This window comes from Brassica napus, chromosome C3 (genome assembly GCF_020379485.1).
Source record: "Brassica napus cultivar Da-Ae chromosome C3, Da-Ae, whole genome shotgun sequence".
NCBI lineage: Eukaryota > Viridiplantae > Streptophyta > Magnoliopsida > Brassicales > Brassicaceae > Brassica > Brassica napus.
The window spans coordinates 37,368,957-37,396,510 of record NC_063446.1 but is presented as its reverse complement, the minus strand read 5'-3'; the positions used below and the strand labels follow the sequence as shown (position 1 = coordinate 37,396,510).

Sequence of the window (27,554 nt, the reverse complement as noted above, 5' to 3'; positions counted from 1 at the left end):
ATAATTCCAAGCTTGTGGAAACTTAACATATTATTAGATGTTTAATATGTTAAGATAAACACAATAAGGAAACCTAGAAATAGGAAAATGAAATTTCTATTTAGGTTAGGTTTGTGTTTTCCATATCCCACATGTTAAAGGGAATTGTATTTCATATAAATATAGGTCTAATGGAGAGGTGTTCCATATGATCTAAGTGAAACATATTGAGAGCTTTAGTTTTGAGTAGTTTCCAAAGCTAATAAGAAAAATTGTTCTTATAACTCTTTGTGTTTCTAAGAGATCTGATACATTTGTTCAAAGTTCAAACCCTAACATTAATTTATGAGTGGATTTCGTTGTCCATCACGAGTCATTTGGTTCCAACTCTCGGTACGATCAACATGAACCTCGGTTCATAAATCAACCACAAAAGTTGCGAAAAACCCGTGAAACATAACGTAGACATGGCTTTGGCTTTTCTGCCAAAAAAAAATTGCGTGGAAACATTTCTTGCTACAGAAGCTATTATCTTCCCCCTGTTGAGGATTCTACATGTTCTTCCAAAATTCTAGAAACAAGATTCTATGATCATGATGACGATGATGATATCACTTTCTCTTTGTAATTTGACACCACAGGTCCACAACAGGAGTAAAAATAAAGCGAAATGACACTTCAAGGAACAATGCCATGCTAGAGCTTCCTATCACGTTACAAAGAGCAAGTGATATGATTTGAAGTCATCATCCATATCTTTTACACGTGTCTTCATACTTGAAGTTATTGTGACTTGTCCAACCTCACGACAATCTCAATGCATGTCACAAGTTAGACATCCTGATCTTTCTACATAAGCATAAATATATACTAGTAACATTTTAGAATGGCACTGAATAACATGATTCAAATAAAATATATCAAAGATGGAATTTATTAAAAAAACAGAAAACGAAAACGAGAGAGTAACAGGTTCACATTAGGCCATTGAAAAGGATGTAGTCCAAGTCAAAAGCCTTGTTTCTTGCAAATGCAAAGCTCTATTTTAGAAGTTTAGGAACAATGACTAACAATAGAAAAAAGAGAGTTTTTGGGAATAGATATGGCAACTACAGAGTGTAGTGATGTCCTGATGTATCAATGTCCAAGCCCTTTAGCTTTGCGACTGATTCAACATGTCCCTTAAATGTGTGAATCTCCCTAAGCCTGTCACAACAAAGCATTCACCAATTAATAAAAATCAAGAAAATTCCAGTTTCTTCCGTTGAGATCGATTTAATCAAAGTACACTTACCTAGCTATCTCAGCCCTTTTCTTAGCTTGCTCAACGATCTGAGACAGCTCTCTGTAACCCCCGTTCTCTGGGAAGACGTTGACCTCTTGCCTTGTCTGCAGACCGTGCTGCGTCCTTTGTTCTCTTGCCCACTCAGCTTGTCTTTCTCCAGCACCGTAATCTCTCCTGGTCGTCAAAGCGGTCTGCTCACAAAGTAACAGCAGAAGCAATGAGTATTATTATGTTTACCATCAAGATGTAAAAGAGAGTTAGTTGTGTATACGTACCCTTTTGTCAAACATGCTGATCCAAGCCTTTCCACTCAAGATGTATCTAATGGCAAACTTCAAAATGTCTTGTGGGATGTATGTTAAAATACTGTAAACCCAAATCACAGCAGCCCATCCCCAACCTATACCCTTCACCTTTGCAAAAGTCCAGTCTGCATACACTGCAATCAAAGTAGCAACCTGCATTTGGAAGGAAGGAAGGAAGAGTGAGATGAGTTTCTTTTCTAGAATTCTTGAAAATATATATGATGTTCTTAATTACCAGTTGTGCAATGACGAATGCAATCATCAGAAGCGCCCCAGGACGTTCAACGAATGACCAGCTCCTTGACCTCGTGACGAATATAAGCGCTTGACTGATGATACTAACTTGTAGGTACACAGCAGACATTAGTTCATCGTTATTGTCCCTGATTGACCTCACACCAAACTTGTCCTGCAAGTAAAAGGTAAATAATAGTTTCTTACACAATATTTATCTATACAGTTCCTTACACATACCGAGCAGAAGTCAGTCTTGTGAATCACCCAGAAGAAAATCACACTCATAACGGCTTGGTAGCCTCCCAACACAATTCCAGTGGCAAAGATTTCATTGAGCTTCCAGCTATCAGGTGTTGGAGATGGCTTGACTCTATCCTTTGAAATTGTCATGATAGTACCTAAAAGACAGCAACACATTATTACCATAAGAACTAGCTATAATATTAAGAGGTTGTATAGTCATTTTCTCACCATCATTAAGGATGGCAATAATCAGAACCATGAAGGCTGAGAAGTCAAATTCCCATATCAGAGCAATGAGCATGAAACCAAACTGCAAAAAGTTACAATATGATCAGTATACAATAAAAGAAACAAGTGATAGATGTTTGGTTTGTGGTTACTTACAACAATACGGATTGTGATTGAGACTGCATAAATCTGTCACATGCATGAGAAAAATAGTTATTAGTTTCCTACAGAATAGTGGTCATAATATAAGAATAAGACTAAAAAACAAAATTAATAGAATGTGCACTGTATAGTTCTTCATTCTCTGGAAGATAGCTCTGCTAGTGAGCACTGCACTGATGATAACACTCAAACCAGGTTCGGTGAGAACAATATCAGAAGCACCACGAGCAGCATCAGTAGCATCGGCCACAGCAATACCAATGTCAGCTTTCTTCAAAGCAGGAGCATCATTGACACCATCACCAGTCATTCCAACAATGTGTTTCATCTCTTGCAGCTTTTTCACAATCTCATATTTGTGCTCTGCAATAAGCAAAGCTTGGATCAATATAACATTTCTAATGAACATATGATTTGGTTTAAGACTAAATAACCTGGAAAGACGCCAGCAAACCCATCAGCCTTCTCAATCAACTCCTCAATAGGAACGGAGGCCATGTTTGAGTCCCTGTCGGTACCGAGAAGAGCCGCAGATGGATACATATTGGTTCCCATCCCAAGCCTGCGACCAGTTTCCTTACCAATAGCAAGTTGATCACCTGGCAATGTAGTTAAGTGAAAACATCTTAAATAGCCATGTTTTTTTTTGATGCAATAATAATAATATGATGAATTTAAGTATAGTTACCAGTAATCATCTTAACGTTAACACCAAGGTTCAAAGCCCTACGAATGGTTTCAGCACTGTCATGTCTTGGAGGGTCAAAGAGAGGCAACAAGCCAACAAACTCCCATGGTCCACCTGAGCTTTCTTTTGTTTTCTCAGGGACCAACTAAAAAAAAAGGAACAAGAACTGAGTTAATGCAAAAAAAGAAAAAAGAAGAGATCTCTGGTGTAATGTAAATAAGTACCTGACGAGCAACTGCCAATGACCTAAGACCGCGCTCTGCGTAGTTGTTAATAGTAGCGAGTGCCTTCTGCCTAAGGGCAGGCCTGGCATTAGCAAGATCGAGGATCTGCTCAGGAGCACCTTTGCTGACTCTATGCCAGTTACCATCAGAGTCGATGTAAGTCAAAGCAGTTCTCTTGTCCACAGGGTTGAATGGAAGGAAGTGAACCTCCTTGATCCCAGCTCGGGCCTCCCTTGGATCACCAAGCATATTAACCATGGCTGCATCAATAGCATCCTGGTTCTCAATCCTAGAAGCCATGGCTGCAAATAATAAGACTTGACCTTTCTCAACTCCCCTGCAGAAAACCTCGACCAAGTCCTTGTCCACACTCAGTTTATTGAGTGTTAGCGTCCCGGTTTTGTCACTGCACAGGACATCCATCCCCGCCAGTTCTTCTATGGCAGTCATACGTTTGGTGATGGCACCTTGCTGAGACAGCCTGTGAGAGCCAATAGCCATAGTCACGGACAGCACCGTCGGCATAGCGATGGGGATACCACCAATCAAGAGGACCAGGAGGTTGTCAATTCCATCTCTGTACTTCCTTTTTTGAATACCGTACATGACGATTATTTCGATCACCATACCGGTAGCGATTGAGCAGATACAGAAGGTTCCAATGGACGAGAGAACTTTCTGGAAGTGGCCAACTTGGTTAGTGCTGTCCACAAGGTGAGCAGCTTTGCCAAAGAAGGTGCGGACTCCTGTAGCTATAACAACTGCTTCGATTTCTCCTTGCTTGCAAGTTGAACCAGAGTAAACTTCTTGACCAGGGTGCTTGGTCACAGGGAGAGACTCTCCGGTTAGAGCAGACTGATCAACCTTTAAAGGATCACCTTCGAGAAGACGGGCATCGGCTGGGATGATGTCTCCAAGTTTAATGCTAACAATATCACCTGGGACAAGTATAGCAGCTTCTTGTTCACTCCATTTTCCATCCCTAAGAACCTGAGAAGAAAAACAAAAAGAAAGCAAACAAAACAGGTTAAGCTCAAGAAAAGTTTCAAAAAAAATAACAGCCAAATTTAATACAGAAAACAAAAATACTTTACAATTTTTAGATTTATATTATTATTTGTGAACTAATTTTTTGCATTTGAACTCCGAAGTTAAAAGTTAAATCGGTTAATATCATTGATACCCTGAATAAAGATTAGTTCTCAAAGAAAAAAAAAGGTTTCAGAAACACAACATGATACGACACATTACCTTGGTTTTAGGAGCAAGACCAGCAGTGCCGGTCCTGAGATATTTATGGTCCAATACGAAATATAAAAATGAGGCCTTTAGATAATACATAAAAAAATTTGTCGATAAAAAAAGTCAAATTTATGATTAAAAATTACAATATCTTTAAAACTAGTAAATTTTTTTATCAATTCTTAAATATTGGTTTTTTACATTTTTTCCTACAAAATCATCTATCAAACTTTCATAATCAAATGCTTTGATCTTTGATCTATCTCTTTTAATCGATAACAATGAAGACAATTATGTTAAATTATTATATTCCTTTTAATCCACTCATATTAAATAACACGAAAGACTATATAAAATTTAGTTGTCTTTTATTTAGAGCTGGTTCATCACCTTATTAACTTATCGAACACATTAACACATAACATATTGATATGTTAACAAATAACAACATTGAATAATTAGGCCCTAAAATGTTTAAATAAATAATAGGCCCCATACTAATGTATCACATGTATGGGGTTAAACCCGGGCCTGAAGACCAGCCATGAGAGCAGCTGCAGCATTACCAGCATTGTTTTCTTCAATGAAACTGATAGTGGAGTTGATAACAAGCAGACAGATGATACCAACAAAATCTTGCCAATCAGGAGGTCTGCCATCACCATTGGCCAAAGCAATGGCCATGATAGCCGCAGCTTCCATAACCCATGAAAGCGGATTCCACATGAACCCCAGAAACTTGAGAATCTTGCTTTCCTGTTTAAGTTTTAAATGGGAAGATCAAACTTGTGAGTTTTCAGAAACTCGCACCAACATTCTACAAAACCAAAGCTCTTTAAGTCAAACTCAAACCTTCTTCTCTTCGAGCTTGTTGGGGCCAAATAACTGGATCCTGTCATCCCCTTCCTGCGTCGTTAACCCTTCACTTGTACATTTTAACAGCTGGAAAACTTCCTCAATTGGAATTTTTTCCTGAGAACCCAACCAAAGTTTCGATCAGTAATTCATACACATCAGTTACAAAAAAAATTCATACACACGATTGTTGTAATGTTTCAAACCAAACAAAAGGGTATTTTTTATATTAAACAAAAAAAAAAAACGTTTTTAGCTTCACACAAATCTTGAAAGAACTTTTATAGGATTGGTGTAATGTTTTCAAACCAAACCAAAGGGAAAATATTTTAAAAATAACTTTTCAGTTTCATGCAATCTCGAAGCGATCAAACTCGGCGACTTGGTGGTGTTGACTCAAGTTAGTGTCTTTTTTTTCTCTCCGCAATTTAAAGGAATTTAAACAGAGTCTTACGGATTCTGCAAACAAAACTGATAGCTCCACTTTCATATAGACTCAAGTTAGTGTCTATTGAACAATGTTTTCCTAAAAGATAAAGATGTGAAAAACAACGTACCTAAAGGTACAACAAATCCTAAAAATAAAATTATATCCTTTTATACAGTAAAAATATATAATTAATAATATTCAGACTATGATATTTTATTACAGAGTTATTAATTTACATTTTTTATTTTACCGTATATACATTAATTAAATTTTAGAAAATTAAATTTCCTATTGTTTTATTATATTTGTTGGTGTATATGAAATATGTTTTATAGAATTTAAATGTTGTTTTAGATATAAATTTACTAAATATTATAAAAAATATATTGAAGTGTTAAGAAAAAAAACAGATATGAATTCTATTGTGAATATAAAATAAACAATGTTGTTTTTGTTTGTACTTATATAAATTATATGTATATTATTAATTTAAAATTTTAATGGGACTATATCTTTATCTAGGATTTTCTAAAAATTATTATCTTATTATTTTATCGATTTGTGTCATATTTTAAACTAGTCCAGCTCCGCGCTGAATAAATTTATTAATTTATTAATTTATTAATTTATTGTGTTATTAGTTTATTGTGTTATTAGTTTATCGAATATTAGTTTATAGAGTTTATAGTGTAATTAAAAATTATTTGTATTTTGGGACGTATTTTTATGGATGGACGATAGAATATTAGGTTATGTTTCCGGAGATTTTTTCGTGTACTTATGTATTCTACCTTGTATCTTTCCGGTGAATGAAATTCAATTTCAAAAAATATATATATATATTAGGTAGACATGTTAATTAGAGTTTAAACACAAACCTGTTATGTCCTATAAAGTATCGAGTTTGGGTTTAATTATATACACCCAAAAATGAGTTTTTTGGATTATTCATTGATGTTTTGGGTTTAATCTACTTGGGATAGGACCAGCACAAAAAACTATAATCTTTACATTTTAGTTTAACTAGGATCATTTATGTGACCGAAGATGTTTTGGTATTGGCATATTTCTTGATACAAACTCTAGCAAAGCAAATATGGATGTGAAAATACTTAAACGTTCAATCAATACAAGAGACACACGCTAATTCCGATAAATGTGCTTCTTGTTTATGTAAAAAATATTATAAAAATACAAAATATGGAACATTTGACGACCTTTTGACATAAATATTGTTTTCTTATATATTTAATTTTAATTTACATATGATTATATAAATCTTGTTAAATATAGTTTACTTAAATTATGGTTTAATGCGTATAAAACATTATTGTTATAAAACATTTTTGAACATGAAAATGTGAAAATGTTTTTTTTATAAGAACTTAAATATTTTAAAATAAAATGATAGATACAACATAATAATAAATTATTTAGGAAACTCATTTTTAAAAGCCCTTTAATTTTATTAGAGCCGACATGTCCTTAAAGTATAGGCTCAAAATATTTTTAGACCGGACTGACTGGACTTAAATATTGCAGATTTGATTGACATCCCTAATATTAGAAGCTGATTTAACAGTAAAAAATTATCTTACAACAAGATTTTCAGAAAAAAAAAAAAGAAGTGTCTCTCAGAAGCAAAATAAAATTTAATTAATACTATATGAAAGCAATTTATTGTGACGTAGCTTAGCTCCGCCTCTGTTTCAAGTGCAAAAGTTGTTATGAACTATAATCCCCTCTGTTCTTGGCTAAATACCCTAAAAGTTATGAAGTTCATGTTTTATCTTTGAAATAAATAGGTAGACAAATCTGAGATTTAAGGGGTGGGGATTTAAGGAACTGTTTCAGAATCCCATCCAATATTTTTAAGGAACCATAAATATTTGGGGCTATACCGTCTATGTATATTAGTTTTTTAACATTTGGAGGCAAGGGCTAATTTTCATTAGGAATTAATCGTGAAAGAAACATTTTAACTGCAAGAGCAATCATGCAAAACGGTAACAAAACAGATCTATACTCACGTTCAATGAAATCATCCAACAGTTTTGTGTGCATGATAACAATTGATTAAGCCAGAAGATAGGAATGAATAAAATACCAGATCAACATTCTCGTTCTTGATATTCTCGAGACCTGACATCTCTTTCCGTTCTCCACGAAACGGCGTCCCTCTCTGTCGTTTCAACACTTGATAACACAGACACCCGAGAGAGAGAGGTTCTATTGCAGAGGGAAAAACGTCTCCTCCTTTTTATTCGACATTCAAACGACGGACTTCTCCACCGTTTTAGCTCATGTGGACCCCGTGCTAGATTCTCTATTTTACCCATTTTGTTAATGTATTATTTCATTCTTTTTTCGGCACTCAAACCAAATTTGATTTGTTTTATTTGTTTCTTCTCTTTATTATTTGGTGTTCATCAATTGGTTCTTGATTTTTTATGGCATCCTTTCTCACCTGGACACGTGTTTTGGCTGTATAATTAGAATCAGATATTATTGTGTATTTCTTTGTGGTTAAGATTCAAGAATTTTAAAATTAATCACTTGTTTTGATTTCGAAATCCAATGGAAAAGTTAATATCATTGATACCTTAATGAATAACTAGATTTATTTATTAGATTAGATAACTGATTATAAATTAAAATTATAAAAAAAAAATTAAGATTAAAAACACATTAAAAACTAATATATATTGTGTTATTATTTAAAAAGAATATTTTTCAATTAAGAAAAACAGATGCATAATTAAATACTAATCAAGTAAATAAATAATTTTGTATAATCAATGAATATAGTGTATAAAGAGATTTTTAAATTATTTATAATACTTCAATGTTTCCAAAATTTGATGATTATATATATTTTTATTAAAAAACCCGTATATATAATTTAATGATTGGTTTAAAATATGAAGAGAAACAAAATTATTATCATGATGGTTTTTAAATTACGCATTTATTAATAATTAGCTGTAAAATTGATTACTTATGGGTCTTCATAAAATCACTAAATAATAATAGTTGGAGAAAATCTCCTAAATATTTTTTTTCCACTTTAGTGTATTTTAGATAGCTCCAAAATTAAAGTGATCAAAATATGTTTCATTAAATGGGTAATGACAATTATATCATCGTTTACAATTTTAGATAATCACAATATATCAAAATTATAAAAAAAAATTAAAAATAACAAAGTCAAAATATGTTTTTCAAATTTTCTTTTTCTAAATTATATATTTCCAATAACTCCTTTTAAAACAATCCTAGGAAAACCTTCCTTAGCATGTAGGATATCTTTCTGAATTTGTAAAATAATTTCCTGAATTGAGGAATGGTTTATAAATGTGTAATCTTGAATGTAAATTGTATGTATATTTAAGAATTTCTTCCTAAATCTGTATGATATCTTTCTAAATTTGATAAAATTTATTTTGATCATTTTGACCTTTAATAAAACTTACAATAAGATTTATAATTGTCATTTATCTTTTTAATAAAACTTATTTTGATCATTTTGACCTTTTAAAACTAGTTTGGAAACAAAAACTTGTTTCGGATATATTTGAGCTCATTTCTCTAATAGTCGGTTACTTCAATGTAATCACACAATTTAATATTGAGTTATATCATAAAATAAAAAAAAATCATGATTAATATTGTTATTATCTGTGGACATATATGATATGCGCACTCTCAACTGAAATCTATTTTATTATTAGTGATTTTTCTTACGTGCCATTTTTTTCCATGTTTTTAGGTTATTTTGCTTATTTGTAATGTTTAATTAACTTTAGAAGCTTATTTGCCATATTCCATAATTTTAGATTAAATCATTAGTTTTAATAAATAACTAGATTTGATCCGCATTTTCAAAAAGCGGATATTTTTTCCTTTGCGAGTCTCATATAAATGTGTCATATATTTTTTAAGTTCAGTTATATATATTATTGAACTTTCATTTTACATAAGTAAAATAAGTTAAATCGTCATTATGTTCATAACAATGTTGACGTGAATACTTATCATAATATTCTCAACGTTTTAAACTTACAAATATTTATCGCAGTGTACATTACAAAAGATGACATGTTAAATAACATGACTGAAAAAAATGAGAAGTAAAAAATGAGAAAAAAATGAAAAATAATCAAATCATATGTGGATTGAAATGAAGAATCTTTATGATAGTTCATCAGCACATTAAAAAAAAACAGTATCAGCAAACCAAAAATATATGTATATATATATATATATATATAAAATATTTACATTCTAAAATATAAAAAAATACTAAGTTGAAAGCATCAAAAAGTTAGCATCAGAAAATTCAGTGACTTCGTTTTTCTGCTGTAAATGTCATATATATAGTAGATCGGTAAACGTTTCTAAATGATCTAACTTTCACGATAAGCTTTGAAATAGAGTATTCTCAAATAAATTCTCTGAAAAATCTTATGCTTATAAGGTAAGACTATTTTTGGAATATCTTGTTAGTAAAGAAAAAGATAATATCTTGTGATTGGATTGCATCCAAATTTTGGTTCGAAGATTTTACTATAAATATTTAAATATTGAATGCATGAAATTATAGTAATCATTTTTGCTGATGAATTTCACAGAGTTTCAATGTGGGACGTTTACACTTTGTAGATATAATGATCTTAAATATATTTAATGTGTAAATAGATATAGAGATTTTTTGTATAAATTATTTCCTATATACTCAAGAATATAAATCTTGTTAGGCCCCTAAAATTTTGCTTACCACGATTTATAGTAAGATTTTTTATTTTTAAAACTATTAATAGGAAAATAAATAGCAAGAAAATAATAAAATATTGTAGGTAATTAAATGTTCGCAAATTTCCAAATTACCCTTAATGAAAGACACAATTTAGACTTTAAATAGAAAGGTAGGGGCAATTAGTGGAAAAAGCCCGAATTGTATCCTTCTTTAATAGTATATTTTTTTTTTGAATTGTTAGTTTCTAAACAATTTTAGTTATTATTTAATAAATATTTTTATCATATTCAGGAGAATTATTATTAACGAGTATTATCAAATTTTAGAAATACTTTTTATAGTTATGTTTATCTTATATTTACTTTAGTAATGCTAAATCGTTTAATGTTTTTTTTTTAAAGTAGCTTTCTTCTCTTTATGTCAGCGAATCATCTTCAATCAAAAACTATGAGTCCAAAGAATACAATATCTTGTCCTTGTAAATTAAAAAAAAAAATCAGTTTCACTAGACATATATATTTTATTATTTTTAGTTTATAAATTTTTGTTTAAATAAAAATATATTTTTAATTATTGTATATTTTGTTAATAGGTAGTCACTATGAACTTCGATGAAGAGAAAATTCATATAAAATACAATTAAACTAATGTTTGTAGGAATTACCAAAACAAGGAAAAGTGTTCAATCATCTATACTATTATTTGATGAAGAGGGGTTTGATTTCACATGCTTCACTGATAATTGGTAATTGTGGTTTAATTTGTAGATTTATCTTTTACGTTATTTTAAAATATTAATTAAACTTTATTAGGTTATTATGATGATGATACTCTTTACATGTGTGGTTTGGTGATAGAATAAATAAAATATTTTGCAAGTACCAAACCGTTATCTAAGTTGTGTTGTAATAAAAAAAAGTAAATTATATCTTCTAATTAATTTAATATTTAAAATTATTTAAATAATTAAAATTTCTTACTTGCCATGTTCTCAGTGATTTTAAGTTATTTTAATTATTTGTCATGTTTTATTAATTTTTAGAAGTTTATTCGTCACATTCCATGATTTTAGGTTGAGTCATTAATTTTTATAAATCAAATTTTGAATTGTTAGGTTTTATACAATTTCAGTGATTATTTAATAAATATTTAATTATATTCAGGATAATTATTATTAACGAGTATTATCAAATTTGAGCAATAATTGTATAGTTATGTTTATCTTATGTTTACTTTAGTAATATTAAATCGTTTAATGTTTTTATTTAATATTTTTGAAAAGAAGCTTTTTTTTATGTGAGTGAATCATCTTGTCGTTGTAAATTAAAAAAAAAATCCAGTTTTTACAAGACATATATAATTTACTACTTTTAGTTTATAACTTTTTAGTTAAATAGAAATATGTTTTTAATTATTGTTAGGAATCACGGAAACAAGGAAAAATGTTCAATCATCTATACTATTATTTAATGAAGAGGGGTTTGATTTCATAGGCTTCACTGATAATTGGTAATTGTAGTTTAATTTGTAGATTTATCTTTTACGTTATTTGAAAGTATAAATAAAACTTTATTAGGTTATTATGATGATGATACTTTTTACATGTGTGGTTTGGTGATAGAATAAATAAAAGATTTTGCAACTACCAAACCATTATCTAAGTTGAGTTGTAATAAAAAAAGGTAAAATTATATCTTCTGATTAATTTAATATTTGAAATTATTTATATAAGTGAGATTGCTTACTTGCCATATTCTCAATAATTTTAATTTATTTTGATTATTTGTCATGTTTTATTAATTTTTAGAAGCTTATTCGTCATATTCCAAGATTTTAGGTTGATTCATTAATTTTAATAAATAAAATTTGAATTGTTAGTTTTTTAAAAAAATTAGTGATTATTTAATAAATATTTTTCATTATATTCCGGAGTGCCTCGCTGATCATCTCTGGAAATGCAGGTCGCCTCCTCCCTCCAAGCAGAGGCTTTATGATGAGTTGGTAATTATTGAACCGGCAAAAAAACCGTATGTGGTTTAACAGATTATTATATTTATTTATTATTGTTGCATGTATTAGTTATGGTCTCGTGCACGTGTCTTTTTTCCAAGGGGAGAGTAACTCAGGATGTCCATGTTTCCCTTTACGTAATTTGCTTCCGTAACTGTTGGAACTTATGGTTCTAGTTTCTTTATTTAAACGAGAAAAGCCAAAAGAAAAAGTCAGAGAAGAAAATTGAAGTAACTTGTGTTATGTTTTATTAGTTTGTTTTTCACAAACTCTCTTAGCTTCGAGGAGGAACATTGATTGGTATCAAAGCAACTTGTGTTCAAAGGTATCAAAGGAGTGATTGGATTCACTCCTAACACTTTAGCAATTCGATCAGCTCTGATCAGTGCAAAATACTTCGGCATCTCAAAAATCTGTATAAAATCAGATTGTCAAGTGTTTGTCAAAGCAAGTAAAGTAACTCAAAAGCTTTCTTCGGTTGAGATCTTTGGAATCGTCCGGGACACCGAGTCTCTATCATGTTTCTTTCTATCTCTGTCTTTTCTTTTGTCTTTATTTCAAGAAATCTGAACTCTGCAGCTGACTCCTCGATAGCTAAAAGACTTTCTGTAATGGCTACTCTGTTTCTACCACGTAGCTAAGCTTGAATTGATTTATGTTGGTGTTAAAAAAAGTCAATGGCGACAAGTATCAAACCGACCACACAAAACGGCCAGGCAGTTCAGCCGGGTAAACTGGTTAATCACCGGTTCCGGATCCTAAATGGTCTAATCAGCCGGTTTAATACCAGACCGGACTTTAGAAGTTCCATATTTGATATTTCCCGTTCCGTTAGTCCGAAATTGGGGATGAACCGGGTCGGGTTAAAATCTGAAAAACGGGTTGGAACGAAAGGCCAATGAATCTTGTTTTCTCGATAGGGGACGAGTTTCTTACGGCCAATCAAACTTACAACCAAAGGCGCTAGCTCACTTTATCTATTCTTCCTTCTTCCACCATTTAGCAATTATCGGATAACGTCCTTCCTCAATGGACGCCGCACTCTCCCCTCTCAAACCTCCATACCCTATTCAATCCAAGAGACCTCCACCACCTCAGTCCTCCAACCACTCCGTCAAATTCAGCTCCGCCACACTCCACTTACCTCCTCCTTCTCCTTCTCCTCCTTCCTTCCCTCTCGATTCCCTTCTCCACCACCTCGTCCACCTCTCTTCCTCTCCCCGACATGCCAATTCACCCGCCGCAGCTCGTTTCCCTTCTCTCGAGGTCAAATCGGCGAAACCCATCTCGAGCCCCGTTCTGGGTATCAACGGGTCTTTGAAGCTACTGTGTAAGAAGGAAACTGCGTTACTCAACTCCATTTTGGACCACCCTTTGTCTGAATTGAGCAGCTTCTTCGATTCCGCGAAGTCCGAGCTGATTAGGACCGATGTGTTCAGTCTCGTCAAGGCTCTGGACGATTCCGGGAACTGGGAGAGAGCGGTTTTGTTATTCGAATGGCTAGTTTCGGCTTCGAATTCAGGAGCTTTGAAGCTAGATCATTATGTTATAGAGATTGTAGTTAGGATCTTAGGTAGAGAGTCTCAGTACTCCGTTGCAGCTAAGCTGCTCGATAAAATTCCTCTGCAAGAATACACGTTAGATGTCCGCGCTTACACGACCATTCTCTACGCTTATTCGCGTACAGGGAAGTACGAAAGAGCGGTCAATCTCTTCGAGAGGATGAAAGAGATGGGCCCTTCGCCTACTCTGGTGACTTACAATGTGATCCTCGATGTTTTCGGGAGAATGGGAAGGTCTTGGGGGAAGATTGTACTAGTTTTAGACGAGATTAGAAGCAAAGGGATGAAGTTCGATGAGTTCACTTGCAGCACTGTGTTGTCCGCCTGTGCGAGAGAGGGTTTGTTAAGAGAGGCGAAAGAGTTTTTCGCTGAGATTAAGTCAAGCGGATACGAGCCTGGGACTGTGACTTACAACGCGCTGTTGCAAGTTTACGGTAAAGCGGGGGTTTACACGGAAGCGTTAAAGATTTTGAAAGAGATGGAGGAGAACAATTGTCCCGCGGATTCCGTGACGTACAATGAGCTTGTTGCGGCTTATGTTAGAGCTGGTTTCACCAAGGAAGCTGCCGGGGTCATCGAGATGATGACGGGGAAAGGTGTGATGCCGAACGCGATCACTTATACGACTGTGATAGATGCGTATGGGAAGTCGGGGAAGGAGGAGGAGGCTTTGAAGCTGTTTTACAGTATGAAGAGAGCTGGGTGTGTTCCGAACACTTGCACCTACAACGTGGTGCTTAGTATGCTGGGGAAGAAATCGAGATCTAACGAGATGGTGAAGATGTTATGCGACATGAAGTCTAACGGATGTTCCCCGAATCGCATCACTTGGAACACGATGCTCGCTCTGTGTGGGAAAAAGGGTATGGATAAGTACGTGAACCGAGTGTTCCGCGAGATGAAGAGCTGCGGTTTCGAGCCTGATAGGGACACGTTCAATACGCTGATCAGCGCCTACGGGAGGTGTGGTTCGGAGGTCGATGCGTCGAAAATGTTCGGTGAGATGACGAGAGCAGGTTTCAACGCTTGCGTCACGACTTACAACGCGTTGCTTAACGCATTGGCAAGACAAGGGGACTGGAGATCGGGAGAGGGTGTGATCTCCGACATGAAAAGCAAAGGTTTCAAACCGACGGAGACGTCTTACTCGTTGATGCTTCAGTGCTACGCCAAGGGAGGGAACGTGCTAGGGATAGAGAGGATCGAGAAGGAGATAGTCGAGGGGCAGATCTTCCCGAGCTGGATGCTTCTGAGAACTCTGCTTCTCGCAAACTTCAAATGCAGAGCGCTTGCTGGGATGGAGAGAGCCTTCGCGCTGTTTAAAAAGCACGGATACAAACCCGACATGGTGATTTTCAACTCGATGCTTTCCATCTTCACAAGGAACAACATGTACGACCAAGCGCACGAGATCCTGCAGTCCATCCGCGACCACGAGCTAAACCCCGATCTCGTGACCTACAACAGCCTCATGGACATGTACGTAAGACGTGGAGAGTGTTGGAAAGCCGAAGAAATCCTCAAGAGTCTAGAGAAATCGAAGCTAAGACCGGACCTCGTCTCTTACAACACGGTGATCAAGGGGTTCTGCAGGAAAGGGCTGATGCAAGAAGCGGTTAGGATGCTGTCGGAGATGTCGGAGCGTGGGATCAGACCGTGTATCTTCACTTACAACACGTTTGTTTCGGGCTACACGGCGATGGGGATGTTTGGGGAGATAGAGGATGTGATTGAGTGTATGGCGAAGAATAAGTGCAGACCAAATGAGTTGACTTATAAAATGGTTGTGGATGGTTATTGCAGAGGAGGGAGGTATAGTGAAGCTATGGAGTTTGTATCGAAGATTAAAACCCTTGATGCTTACTTTGATGATCAGTCCATCCAACGGCTAGCTGTTCGAGTTCGTGAGAATTTAGAATCCTAAATCAATTATATATTTGTTTTTTTTTTCTTTGTAGATTTGTGAGTTTTTGTAATAAAATTTACATTTTACTTGAAATAAAATAAGCAACTTTGTTCATGAATGATGAAAGGAATATATACTATGTTTTTACGAATTTCACATTTCTATAAATTATTAAAATATATTCTTTTTATTTTTAATAGATAATTAATCAAACTAATCAAAAAGCGAACGTTCACATACATTGACTGAAAAAGATCCTTGAACTTTGGGTTTAATCTTTGGTATGTTTTTCGGTTTTAAAAGAAAAAGACTTTTTTTTTATTGGTCTTTTGACTCTTTGGTAAGTGTGAGAACTGAAAAGTACATTTATACTGGAAGCACAGAGAGAGAACGAACCATCTTCGCTTTCACTGTCTGCATCTTGCACAACTAGCTAGTACAGCTTCTTCTTCTTCTTCTTTCTCAGATTCTTGTCTGCATAATTTGCTTCCATCTTCTCTCAACCTCACCTCAAGATGCCAATCAACAAAGACCCAACAACACCTCCGCCTGTCATCGGAAAGATCGGGCCTTACACTGTTTTCATGACTCCTCCGGCGACTCCAAAACCACCTGAATCTCCTGCCGCCGTGTCCCAGAAGGCCATCGTTCAACCGCCGGTTCTTCCCCCGCCGCAGCAGTTTAAATCGGTGGCTTCGTCCTCTGAACAAGACGGCTCAGTTTTGGGTTTCCTCAAAAACGCCGCCACAAAGGTTCAAAATGGTAAGGATCGCGACAAATAAAAGTTTCTTCATTTTCGGATCTTGAGGTCTGATTGATTGATCAATAAACTGATCTATAGATTATATATTTAGAAAGTAGAATTGAGGATTAAAAGAATTAAAACTTTGACATTCGTGTTTGTTTAATGGTTGCCACAGCACACTCTAGCGTGGATGATCATTTGGTGAGATGGTTTGGGTTAAACCAATCTAAGTACCAGTGGGCTTTGGACGAGTATTACCAAGGCAAAGGATCTGTAAGTGTTTTTTTTACCCTTTCATAGATTAGCGTTTGTTGTTTCCTTTGGATTCTTGCTATGTATTATGCAATTGGTAGTCAAACGTGTCTTTGATTGGTTTCGGGCTTACTCTACTTTAGTCATTGAATTATTGCATATGGTTACTCAAAAGCATATTGTGTGGTTAAGATTCATCTTTTATCTTCTTTTGCACATAAACGCAGGAAGTGAAGTGCGTGAAAGCAGAGGAAATGCCAGGGAAAGTACAAAGCGTATAAGCAACCATACGCTTGAGTCTTTATGAAAGTCCATCTTCGATCATTGAATTTATTTAACTTTGGAGATCTCTTTTGGTATATTTGAGAAGCTATTGTAGTTCTTCATTTGGTGTTGTGAGTTTATAATATATATATATATATATATATATCTATATGATGTATCATTTCAAAACAGTCTAGCAAGTAAGTATTTACTAAGTTGGAACCAAAACAAGGATCTTACGTTGTCTGTCACCACTGGTTTATAGGAAAAAGCAATGCTAGACAAAAAATACTTGGCCCGAATCTGACCATAAGAAAAACCGCTCAATCTGAATCTGAATCCTAAAAAGTCGACCATGTCTTGATTCAGTGAGATTTAGGTTAGGTACTTGTATGGGTAACAAGTGATCTTACCTCGTTCAAAACGAAATATCCGAAGTTAACAAAATTCAATAACTTTCTTTTTACTGAAGTTTAAGTAATTCATATACTTCTGAGTGTTTTAGAAAGGTTAAAATAGTTATTATACCGGACTTATAAATTTTGGATACCTGATAAATCAATAACTATTTTAGATATTTATGAATATAATCTCTTAAACTTATGATGAGATGCCAATTAAAGAGTGTTTATAAAAAATTAGGTGTCACTCTCTTAAAGAGAAGTAACAATTTTATTTATATAGAAGATAGCAATATAGTATTGGGAATGTGAGTCTTGAATTTCCTTGCAACTCTGACTCAGACTGTGTTGGGAATGCATTTACATTGATCAACAGATCCAGAAGTGCCTTGACTATAGGAGCTTCTTTTCAAGAGTCAAACAAACAAGAAGCCAATCTTCAATAAGCCAGTTATATATATATATATATATATATATATATATCATGTAAGCAATTTCAGACAGAAGATTTAGATACTCAATAGCGAAGCTTAAGTTTATATGATGCTCTTACCATCACAAATAAATCCTTCATCACATTCAAAAACATGGTTGATAAGAACTCTGCTCTCAAGAAGCATATATCATCCGAATTCTTTCCATCTTCTACTGCCACATTCATAACTATCACATTTTTAAGGATCTTCTTGACAAGCTGTTCAGCTAGTGTAAACGTTCTCTTTGTTGTACATCCGCTCAAACGCCGTATTAATAAACAGAGAAAGAACTTGTTGGATATGATAACATCAAGCCGGGGTAGCTAAGTTGGGAGAGCGTCAGACTGAAGATCTGAAGGTCGCGTGTTTGATCAACGCTCACCGCACATTATTTTTTTTCTTTTCCAAAAACAAATTATCTTTGAATGGTTACATTTCTCGATCTTTTTAAAACGTATTGGGAATTAGATAAAGATACAAAAAGGTTTAAGAGCTTGCAATGGATACATTACTTTGGTTTTGGACGTTCGGATCTTTGGGTCGACTAAGGTTGTCTTATATATTTGGACGCAACTAGGTACTTTAAAAAAAAATGGTTAGGATCAGTGGCGGATCTAGAACGTCATTTAACCGGGGGAACATAAATTTTTTTCACTATATTTTACAACTAGATGGGGGCACTGGCCTTGATTAACCGTAATTGCTTAAAGAAAATGAAGAATGAGACGGGGGCACGTGACCCCATACGTCTCTTACTACGTCTTCCCCTGGTTAGGATTCCGTCGGATCCTATCCGTCTAACTCTATAATTAAAATATATGTAAAATACTTATAATTTTCGGGTCTATAGTAAGTTTAGATCAAGTTTGAATATTTAGGATCCAAAAGATCAAAATATCCGAATTGCATAAAAAATGGCCGAAATCTTTCAAATTTATTTTAAATTTTGTAAAATAGTCAAAAATAAACTATTAATAATTGAAACTAAACATTTTTAAATTCTAAATTTGAAATATAAAGTTTCAAATCACTTAGAAATGTTACAAAATAATAATGAAGATTGCTAATAATCAACTAAATTATAAACTAAAATATATAAAATGAAATAAATAAAATCATAGTTTTAGATATTCATATTAGTAGATCAGGTATGAACCAGTTTTTATCGGTCTATTAAGGTCGGTATTGTAGGTCCGGGTAAAATGCTCGTGCCTAGTTATGTGGACCGCTCTCTCGCTCTTTTTAAAAGTCATGTAGTGAATTTGGTGGTTTCCCATATGGCCGAGACGTAGGGTTCACTTACACACACTATGTGATCAGAACTTGTAAAACTCCTCGAGCGCCCCCACAGATTCTCTCTAGTGTTTTAATTCACATCTTCAAGTGCAATGCGATCTACTTTGTCCAAAAAGAGCAAAACAACCCATTCATCAAATTCTGTTGTTTACATGATAATTTGTTCTAACAAAAGTTGAACCCTTTCTAAATAAATATCCTCCAATCAGACGAGCTGAATCCTTGTCACCGCTTTCTTGATATGCAATCAGAGAACGTGTCAACGAGCTGCTCAGCTAAAGCTACTGAATCGTCCTTGAAAGCATCAATGAATGTCTTCACAACGTTCATCTCCTGAGCACTGGCTCTTAAGCTATACCAAGTCAGAAACTCCTGTCTGAAACTCTTATCAACATGACCTGAACACTCAAGCTGTCTCATAATCTTCACACAATCCTCCAGCCCAAAACCGCAGCTTATTGAACTCTTAACATTGACCAGCTTCTCTGGAACAGTTTCTTCTTCTTTAGTGCTTAAGCTACTCACAAAAGCTGCTTCCTCTTCTTCTTGAAGGGTTCTGGTCAAGACTTTGGTTTCATCAAGCGGTGTATCTTGGAGGGATTTCAAAGCAGAAGAGCAAAGATCCTTCACTTGTGGCGCTGAGCCAAGCCTGTTTACGTTTCCTCTACACATTGCCGATGGGAGATCAGTAAGGGGACCACCACACAACTCAGTTTCCAAACTCTTCACAGCTTCCTCCACGGTCTCAGATAGTTTTCTGTACTTCTCCGTGCCCTTGAGAAGCTTCTGAGCCAATACAAGACGTTGACAAAGCACGTCAACGCTTCTGGTTTCCTTTGCAATCAACATTTGCTTCTTCCAACACCTAAGAAAGAAAGAAAAAAATAAAATAAAGATCTGTCCAAACTGAATTCAAGATTGATTGGTTGAGATTTTTACTCAAGCAAGCTGTTTGTTTTGCCACAAGAGACACAGGAGAAGCATCCATCAACGTCACTACTTGGCTTGAGACCTGATTTCTCAGTCTTGAAAGCACAATCCAGATGGCAAGACAAGCCACAAGACTCACCGGGGAACGGAGGATCGGAACCGCAAGTTAACCAGAGACTAGGATCTTTATTGTCATCATACTTATGGCAGATACAACAAGAACACCTTTGACAGAACAAGTCTTCTTGTCTCAGCACAGCTTGACAAGCCAAGTTCTTACAGTAGATACTACCGCCTTTAGCTTTATTAACCGATTCAGCGCTCACATAGCGAGTAGGAGTAGCGTTCTTCCTTTGTCTTTTTGAGTTTCTCTTAGTTGTTTTTGTTGTTGTTGATGAGTCTCTCTTCCTGTCTTCTTGATCTCCTCCAGAGTTTCCTTTAATAGGAGGCGTTGGAGCTTTTTTCTCTGATACAGTTTTCAAGAGGCTGTTGATGAGCTGAGCTTTCGTCAGGTTCTTGTACTTTCTTTCTTTACCCAACTCTGCGCATAAGACCTGTCGAATCTCCTCATGGGTCCACACCTGCAAGGCTTCAAAGGCTAAATCAGAATCTTTTGAGAGTTCATGAACAAGCTTTCTCTTTTCATCAACACTCATTTTTCTGCCTTTCATGGAGTCACCTGCAGAGCTCATACAAGATGAAGAAAAAGGATGTAAATTTTACATTTTTAACCACAAACTAAGCTCCAAGAAGAACAATGTATTATAAAAGACTGAACATTGTTTCTTCATGATAAGAAACCACATTCATTACTAAGTTCCAAGAACATGTACATATATACAAAGAAAGTTTCATCCTTTATGGTGACATTCATCAAATTATTAAAAGCATCCATCACTACGTTCATCTTCAAGAGTTAAAAACCAAAAAAGTTTCAAACTTTCAATTCCATTCGAGTTAAAACTAACGCAGAAACATCAATCATCTTTAAACCCACCAAGCACACATTACGACAAATCTTGCCAAGTTCTTTTTTTTTTCTTTTCTTGTAAGAAGTAAGAAACCTAAAGAAGAGGTACCGTCGAGAGAAGAGTCCATGACAACAGAGATAGAACAGGAGGTACCAACCAGACTACTCAAAACCTGCAAAAGAAAGAAAGAAAATGAGATTAGCGAGAGTGAGATCGTTCGTGCAAGAAGAAGCGAAGAAGAGAACAAGAGATGTTATTCCACATACAATAGAATCAAAACGGTCGTCCTTGGGAAGATTCAGCTGAAGCGGAGGAGAGACCGGAGAAGAGAAGAAAGAGACTACTTATAGTATGGGGCCCAACATTTAGTTTGCATGTCCATTGTATTCTTTTCTTTTTTTACTCGAAAGAAAATGAAATTTAATACCAGATATATTTGGTCTAATTATTCCACAGAAAATAAATTTCACTCGTGAATACTAGGCCTCAGATTTATTATCCGAGATCTGGATTCGATCCGAAATTCGCTCATGATCCGTTCCGAAAATAAGATATCCGGGATGCTTGGATCCGAATCCGGATAGTAAAATCTTGGACCCGTCCAAACCGAATCCAAATCCGGATATCTTAATTTTTAGGTCCGGATATCCGAATCCGTATTTTCAAAACACATTAAATTTTTAAATTTCATTAATATTTATATTTGATATATTAATATTTATACATGATTAATCTTATAGTATTATATTTTAGCTTTTACAATATTATAGACATATATAAATATATTTATAAATATTTAATTTATGTATTATATTAGAAAAAACAGTATTTTTTAAAAAAAATATTATTTTTAATTATTTTATTGGATCTGGATCCGGATATCCGCGGGTAATAAAATATCGGGACGGATATCCGAAATCCGGATATCCGGAAACCACGAATCCGGATCCGGATATTAAATTCACAGATCCGGATCCGTCCCAGACCTAGTGAATACCTTCGGAAATTTGGATATTTGCGGTTTGAAAATAAAACTTCAAAGGTACTACGGATAGATGAAATATTTGGTTCAATCAGTTATCCATATAGATCTTAAAAAATCTAGATATATGTAATTTATAAATTAAATCAAGTATTAAATTTAATATACATTAAAAATAACTAAAATCACAACTTTTGAAATTTTTAAAAATTAATATGCAATCCGATAACTGCATGCATATGTATATTATATATTTATTTTTACGTATGGAAGTATCAAAACATCTTTATTCACTAACTTCATTCTTTAGTTGGGGCTCTCTCTCCTCTCTTTTAGAGAGAAGATTCTCTCTATTTTCCTTGTTCCCAATCTTTCACAAGGAGTAGAGACAAGAGAGTTTTCCAGATCGGTTTTTGTTTCCGGCGACGCACCTTTTCCTTCGGTTGTCGGCCGGCTCTGTTTCCGGCGTCGCATCGTAACTCACGATGGTCGGCTGGCTTTTGGTTCCGGCGTCTTTGCCTTCTTCTTTGGCGATGGCGGCTGGCTTTTGACTCCGCGTCACACCTTTGTCTAGTGTTGTCGGCGGCTCTCCTCTAGGTTATTCCCGGTTTGATGTATCTTCGCTTCTAGTTATCCCATGTCTCAATCAACTCTCTTTCTTCACTTTTCGACTGCTCTTTCCTTCCCCGAGCTGGGTTGTTTCATCTTCGAGCTTATTGGTATCATTAAAGATGACAGGTCTTCTTGAAGGAAAGTCGAAGGTTTTAGATCGATTGAAGATGATTGTATTCTCATGATGAAGCGTAGATCTGGTGGGCGTTTTGAGTTTCAACGAAGATCGCTCAGGTTGAGCCTTTCTTCGTCGGTTCATCTTCGCTGACGGCGAGGTTCCGGCGCTCCGCCTCTGGGTTTCCGGCGGGGGAAAGTGGAGCTTCATTCTGACGCGTGGGCATGGTCGCTCGGCGGCTTTACATGTGGACGGTGATGTGTCCTTTCCTCCTCGACGGTTTATGCTTGTGGGCTTGGACCTCAAACGTTATGTAATCTGGACCCGTTTGTTGGGCTTCTGTTGGTCTCTTTTATAAAATTTTAGGCTTCGCCTCTGTTGGGCTTTCTCCCATTTAATAAAATTCAGTGAAAAAAAAAAAAAAACTTCATTCTTTAGTTGAAAGATATATCTTTTTATAATAAAATACTTCATTCTAAAACGCCGACCCCGGCTCAACCACGTCCTCTCTAACCTCACTTCAACACCAGAGAACCAAACCACAACCACCGGGTCCAGTCGCGACTCCGTCACCGGCGAGGCTCTTCTTCAAGGGTTGAACGCATCTCGGCTAGAGAGAAAGGAGCGAAACACAGGGTAAAGAACGGAAAAGAAGAAAGGGTAAAGAGAGAACCCTCCGGCGGCGGGAGACGACCGAAGATTACCAAAGGGAAGTGGGGGGGTGGGAGGAGAGAAATATCGCATCGTTAAGTCAAAAATCTTAAAACATGGCCTAAAACAGCTTTGTTTTATCACTGTTCCTGGGATCCTCGAGTTCATTGAAAATAATATGACAAGCAAGTAGCACAATAACACACAACAGAGAGAATCAACAACAGAATTACAACATGTTTTAAGTATCTTGAAAACTGGTCGGTCACGTAGAGATTACATATAAGCACAAGCAAGGAAGAGAGAAGAATATCTTACTACTGTACAAATGAAGAAGCTCCACAAGAAGAAGAAACCAACACAAAAGACTGTACTTCTTCTGGGAAACTGTTATATCAACAACCATCAGAAAGAAACCCTCAGATTATCCTTCTTTTCCTGGAACCTTATTCGTCGTCATCGAGTTCAACAATCCGCGCACGTCTCTGAGCAGCTTTCCTTCTGATGAAGAAGCCCCATCTCATAGCTGCTTTGATCTTTAGCCATCCAACAACAGGCTTACCCGACTGCGAACGGTCTTCTCCATAACCACCCATCGAAGACTGACCAAAAGAGTTGAACCCAAACCCGTCTTCCCCCATGTTGATAGGAGTTTGCGGGCCGCCACCACCACCACCGCTCATGCTAAAGAGTCTCAACAGCTGCTGCATATCATCGTTCTCGAGCATTTCATTACTTCTTGCCCTTATCTCCTCCTCTGATAAAAACCCATCACCTCCTCCTCTGTTCCCCGTGTTTGACCAGTCATTAAAAAGGTTAACCTCAGGAGGAGGCTGAACCAAGTGTTGGCTTTGGGATCCTGTTGGTGCACCCAGCGCCAGACTTCCACCGCCATTGCTATTGATCATGCTTTGTGATTCATGAGTGTTGTTAATCAGCTGGTCTTGCGGTGGTGCGTATGAACTGTTTCCAAAGTGCATGTAAGAAGTAGTATCAGCTAGCTGAGACTGAGCCGGGAAGCTTGTACCCTGACTCTGGCTGTACACTGATGCTGAAAGAAAAACAAATGAATGACACTGTTAGTTTGGTTTGACACCAAGGCTCTAACGGGTAACCATTAAAGGAATTGGAGAAATAAGAAGGAAAGGAATGAAAGGAATAAAATAAGAGGAAAAACAATTCATTTCCTAATTTGATAAAGAATAATTGTATTCTATTATTCCTTAAATGTTAAGGAATCGTAAGGAATGATAAGGAATTCGCTATTCTCACTCATTCCCTTGGTCACCATTTAGAACACAAAAAAAAAAAAATTTTTATTTTTTGAATAAAGGTTCGGGCCGAAGCCCTATTAGTTTTGTCCCAGTGGTCACTCGAAATGGGGACGTCTGACACAATGGTCAGTGGTCCTTTTCAGTTGAGCTAATGACCTCTGGTCAAAAAAAAAAAGAAGATTAGTAGCTAATGGATCTCTACCTTCACCAGAATAAGAGGTAGAGGGTTGGCTTGGACCAGAAACTGGCAAAGAGTAATCTAAAGCATCCACTTTGTTAACTTGATTGAAGTTCATAAGTGACTTGCTGTCATACTCAATAACCTGATCCCAGTTTTCATATGCTTTCCTCACCAATCCATCCACATAAACCTAAGTTATATATATCAACAACATGTTAGAAAAGAACAAGTGCTCATATATAAAAGACTAAGAAGACTCAACACAAACCTTTTGGTTGTCAGAAAGAGAATCAGCAGGATAATACTGCTTCCCTGAGATAAGACCACTGAACTCATAAATATTGTTGAAAACAACACCAACCGAGTCCTCAGGATAGTAAACATAAAGCATTTCACTCAAGACGCATGTCTTGGAATGCTCTGCAAGTGTCTCCCACATCCTATTTGACATCCCACTCCCAAGAATCTGAAAAAGATAGTAACAATCATCATCATGATAAATACTTAAAACATCTTTGATATGATACTTGACTTACAGTCCTTAGCTTCTGAGCATCCTTGACCATAAGACGCAGGAACTCTTTAACATTGTAGATCCCTGCTTTGTTCAGTTTCTTATGGAAAGCTCCGTCTTTTCCAATCTTCTCCAACCTCCAAACCTCATCATCCAACGCAGGTGGGTAATGTTTCTTGTACACTGTAGATGAATAAACCATTAGGCCAAAAAACAAGAATGGTGTTTTGCCTCAATGTGAAAGAAAGAACTTACACTCTCCACGATGGTCCTTGACTGTAAAAGCTTCCGTCTTCGCCTCGCGCACACGCATCCCCTCGCAGTAACCAGAAGACACCTTCAACCCCAGCCTGAACTTTCTGCACCTTATCCAACTCGAGTTATCCGTAAAGATAAGTTCACCTAACGTCCCCACGCCTTCTTTCAACGTCACCAGCACGTCACCGGTCAAAAGAGGCCTCTTCCCTTGACGCTCTTTCACCAGATGACTTTCGAACTCTTCTTCGCTCCAGCCTTCGTCGTCTTCGCTGTTGAAATCACCGTCGAGCACAACAACATCGAGCTTTGCGGAAGCTTCGGGTCCTGTCGTCAGTACACGTCCCGTTGTGGAATCTAGAAGTACAACGTGGATGGCAGCGCCTTGCTCTCCTTCTATCTTCCCTCCGGTGAACAAAGGAACAGATAATCTAGACCTGAACTGTAGCTGCAAGTTCCTTCCACCAATGCCTTCGATACGTTTAGGAGAAGACCTGTATAAACTCAAATCATTACTTTCCAAACCATTCAATCATATACCATTCTCCCTAGAAATGTTACCTCTCACTAACTCTAGCAGGGCCTAGTTTCGCCAATGCTCGCTCCACCTCTTCGCTTACCTGTTTGACAAGAGAGGCTCAATAGACACCACAAAGCACCCAAAAGACATGAGAAAAGGCTTACCACTCGGCGAAGAATTGGTTCCAAAGAGGAGCAAAGCCTCTGTAAACTATCCATCTTCAGGGCTTCCACAATCACACTGAAACAAACATACACGGTTATAAAGGCACACTACCTTTTTCAATCAATTGTAGAATCTGAATTTAGAAACAAAACAAAGTAGAGGGTTTGTAACTGATACAAGTATGAACATAGATTACCTTGCAAGAGCTGGCCTTTTACGCTCAGGCTGCTGCTGCTGCTGCTGGTGATTGCTATTATCATCTTCCTCAAGTTTTCTCTTTTCTCTCATACTATTAGTCCTCTCCATATACCTCGTATGCATTTTTCTCCTCAGCTAAAATCTCCCACAGTTATCGATCTGTAAGACTGAGACAAGCAAAGACACTTCACCAATCTCAAAACCAATGATAAGGAATCACAAAGCTCTCGAATCTCCCCTCCAAATCAAATAATCACCACAGCAAATCAAACCCCAGATTTTCACTTGAGTTTCTTCACAAACGTCAAGAGAGAAACTGAAATTCGATTAGAAGGAGAGAGAAAAAAATTACCTCTGATGAAATGGTGTTTGGTTTTGGATAGAGAGAGAAAAGATCCGAAGCTGTGTTCTGTCGTAATTAATTCCTTCGACCACGTCTTGGTCTGTGATTGATTAATTTCTTCAACCACTTGTCTTGGTCTGTGATTAGTCGAGTGCTATTGACTGGTTTTAGTAAATTTAAGATTAATTATCTGGTGCGGGCGAGACCACCGTAGGCTTGTATTTGCCACCACTTTGTTGTTTGTTTAATGGTAGACATTGTTGGCCCGGCGGCTACTGTACTGTATGTATTTTTAGC

The 27,554-nt window shown here is 36.0% G+C and overlaps 5 protein-coding genes across 5 annotated transcripts; 2 read left to right on the top strand and 3 right to left on the bottom strand.

Annotated features, from left to right (window-relative positions):
• Positions 1-482: 482 nt before the first annotated feature.
• On the bottom strand, positions 483-8,495 carry LOC106430961 (ATPase 1, plasma membrane-type-like). The gene is made up of 15 exons (XM_048750603.1): positions 7,986-8,495; positions 5,446-5,565; positions 5,133-5,349; positions 4,603-4,622; positions 3,352-4,341; positions 3,128-3,272; positions 2,874-3,038; positions 2,564-2,802; positions 2,434-2,466; positions 2,278-2,359; positions 2,044-2,204; positions 1,805-1,978; positions 1,540-1,722; positions 1,274-1,455; positions 483-1,185 (listed from the first exon to the last, which is right to left on the bottom strand). The coding sequence occupies exons 1-15, from the start codon at positions 8,025-8,027 to the stop codon at positions 1,089-1,091; spliced, it is 2,850 nt and encodes a 949-aa protein (XP_048606560.1). The 5' UTR covers positions 8,028-8,495; the 3' UTR covers positions 483-1,088.
• A 4,997-nt stretch (positions 8,496-13,492) lies between these two features.
• On the top strand, positions 13,493-16,263 carry LOC106430978 (pentatricopeptide repeat-containing protein At2g18940, chloroplastic). The gene has a single exon (XM_013871773.3). It carries the CDS (start codon positions 13,674-13,676, stop codon positions 16,128-16,130), a length of 2,457 nt encoding a protein of 818 aa, XP_013727227.1. The 5' UTR covers positions 13,493-13,673; the 3' UTR covers positions 16,131-16,263.
• A 185-nt stretch (positions 16,264-16,448) lies between these two features.
• On the top strand, positions 16,449-17,624 carry LOC106430963. Its single transcript, XM_013871761.3, has 3 exons — positions 16,449-16,874; positions 17,033-17,130; positions 17,337-17,624. The coding sequence occupies exons 1-3, from the start codon at positions 16,628-16,630 to the stop codon at positions 17,388-17,390; spliced, it is 399 nt and encodes a 132-aa protein (XP_013727215.1). The 5' UTR covers positions 16,449-16,627; the 3' UTR covers positions 17,391-17,624.
• A 2,022-nt stretch (positions 17,625-19,646) lies between these two features.
• Positions 19,647-21,831, bottom strand: LOC106430967 (VIN3-like protein 2). Its single transcript, XM_013871764.3, has 4 exons — positions 21,714-21,831; positions 21,556-21,619; positions 20,486-21,155; positions 19,647-20,411 (listed from the first exon to the last, which is right to left on the bottom strand). The coding sequence occupies exons 2-4, from the start codon at positions 21,572-21,574 to the stop codon at positions 19,772-19,774; spliced, it is 1,329 nt and encodes a 442-aa protein (XP_013727218.1). The 5' UTR covers positions 21,575-21,619; positions 21,714-21,831; the 3' UTR covers positions 19,647-19,771.
• A 2,093-nt stretch (positions 21,832-23,924) lies between these two features.
• On the bottom strand, positions 23,925-27,498 carry LOC106430980 (calmodulin-binding protein 60 C). The gene is made up of 9 exons (XM_013871776.3): positions 27,267-27,498; positions 26,913-27,081; positions 26,716-26,791; positions 26,593-26,651; positions 26,032-26,525; positions 25,799-25,959; positions 25,531-25,728; positions 25,284-25,452; positions 23,925-24,858 (listed from the first exon to the last, which is right to left on the bottom strand). The coding sequence occupies exons 2-9, from the start codon at positions 27,035-27,037 to the stop codon at positions 24,254-24,256; spliced, it is 1,887 nt and encodes a 628-aa protein (XP_013727230.1). The 5' UTR covers positions 27,038-27,081; positions 27,267-27,498; the 3' UTR covers positions 23,925-24,253.
• Positions 27,499-27,554: the final 56 nt, after the last annotated feature.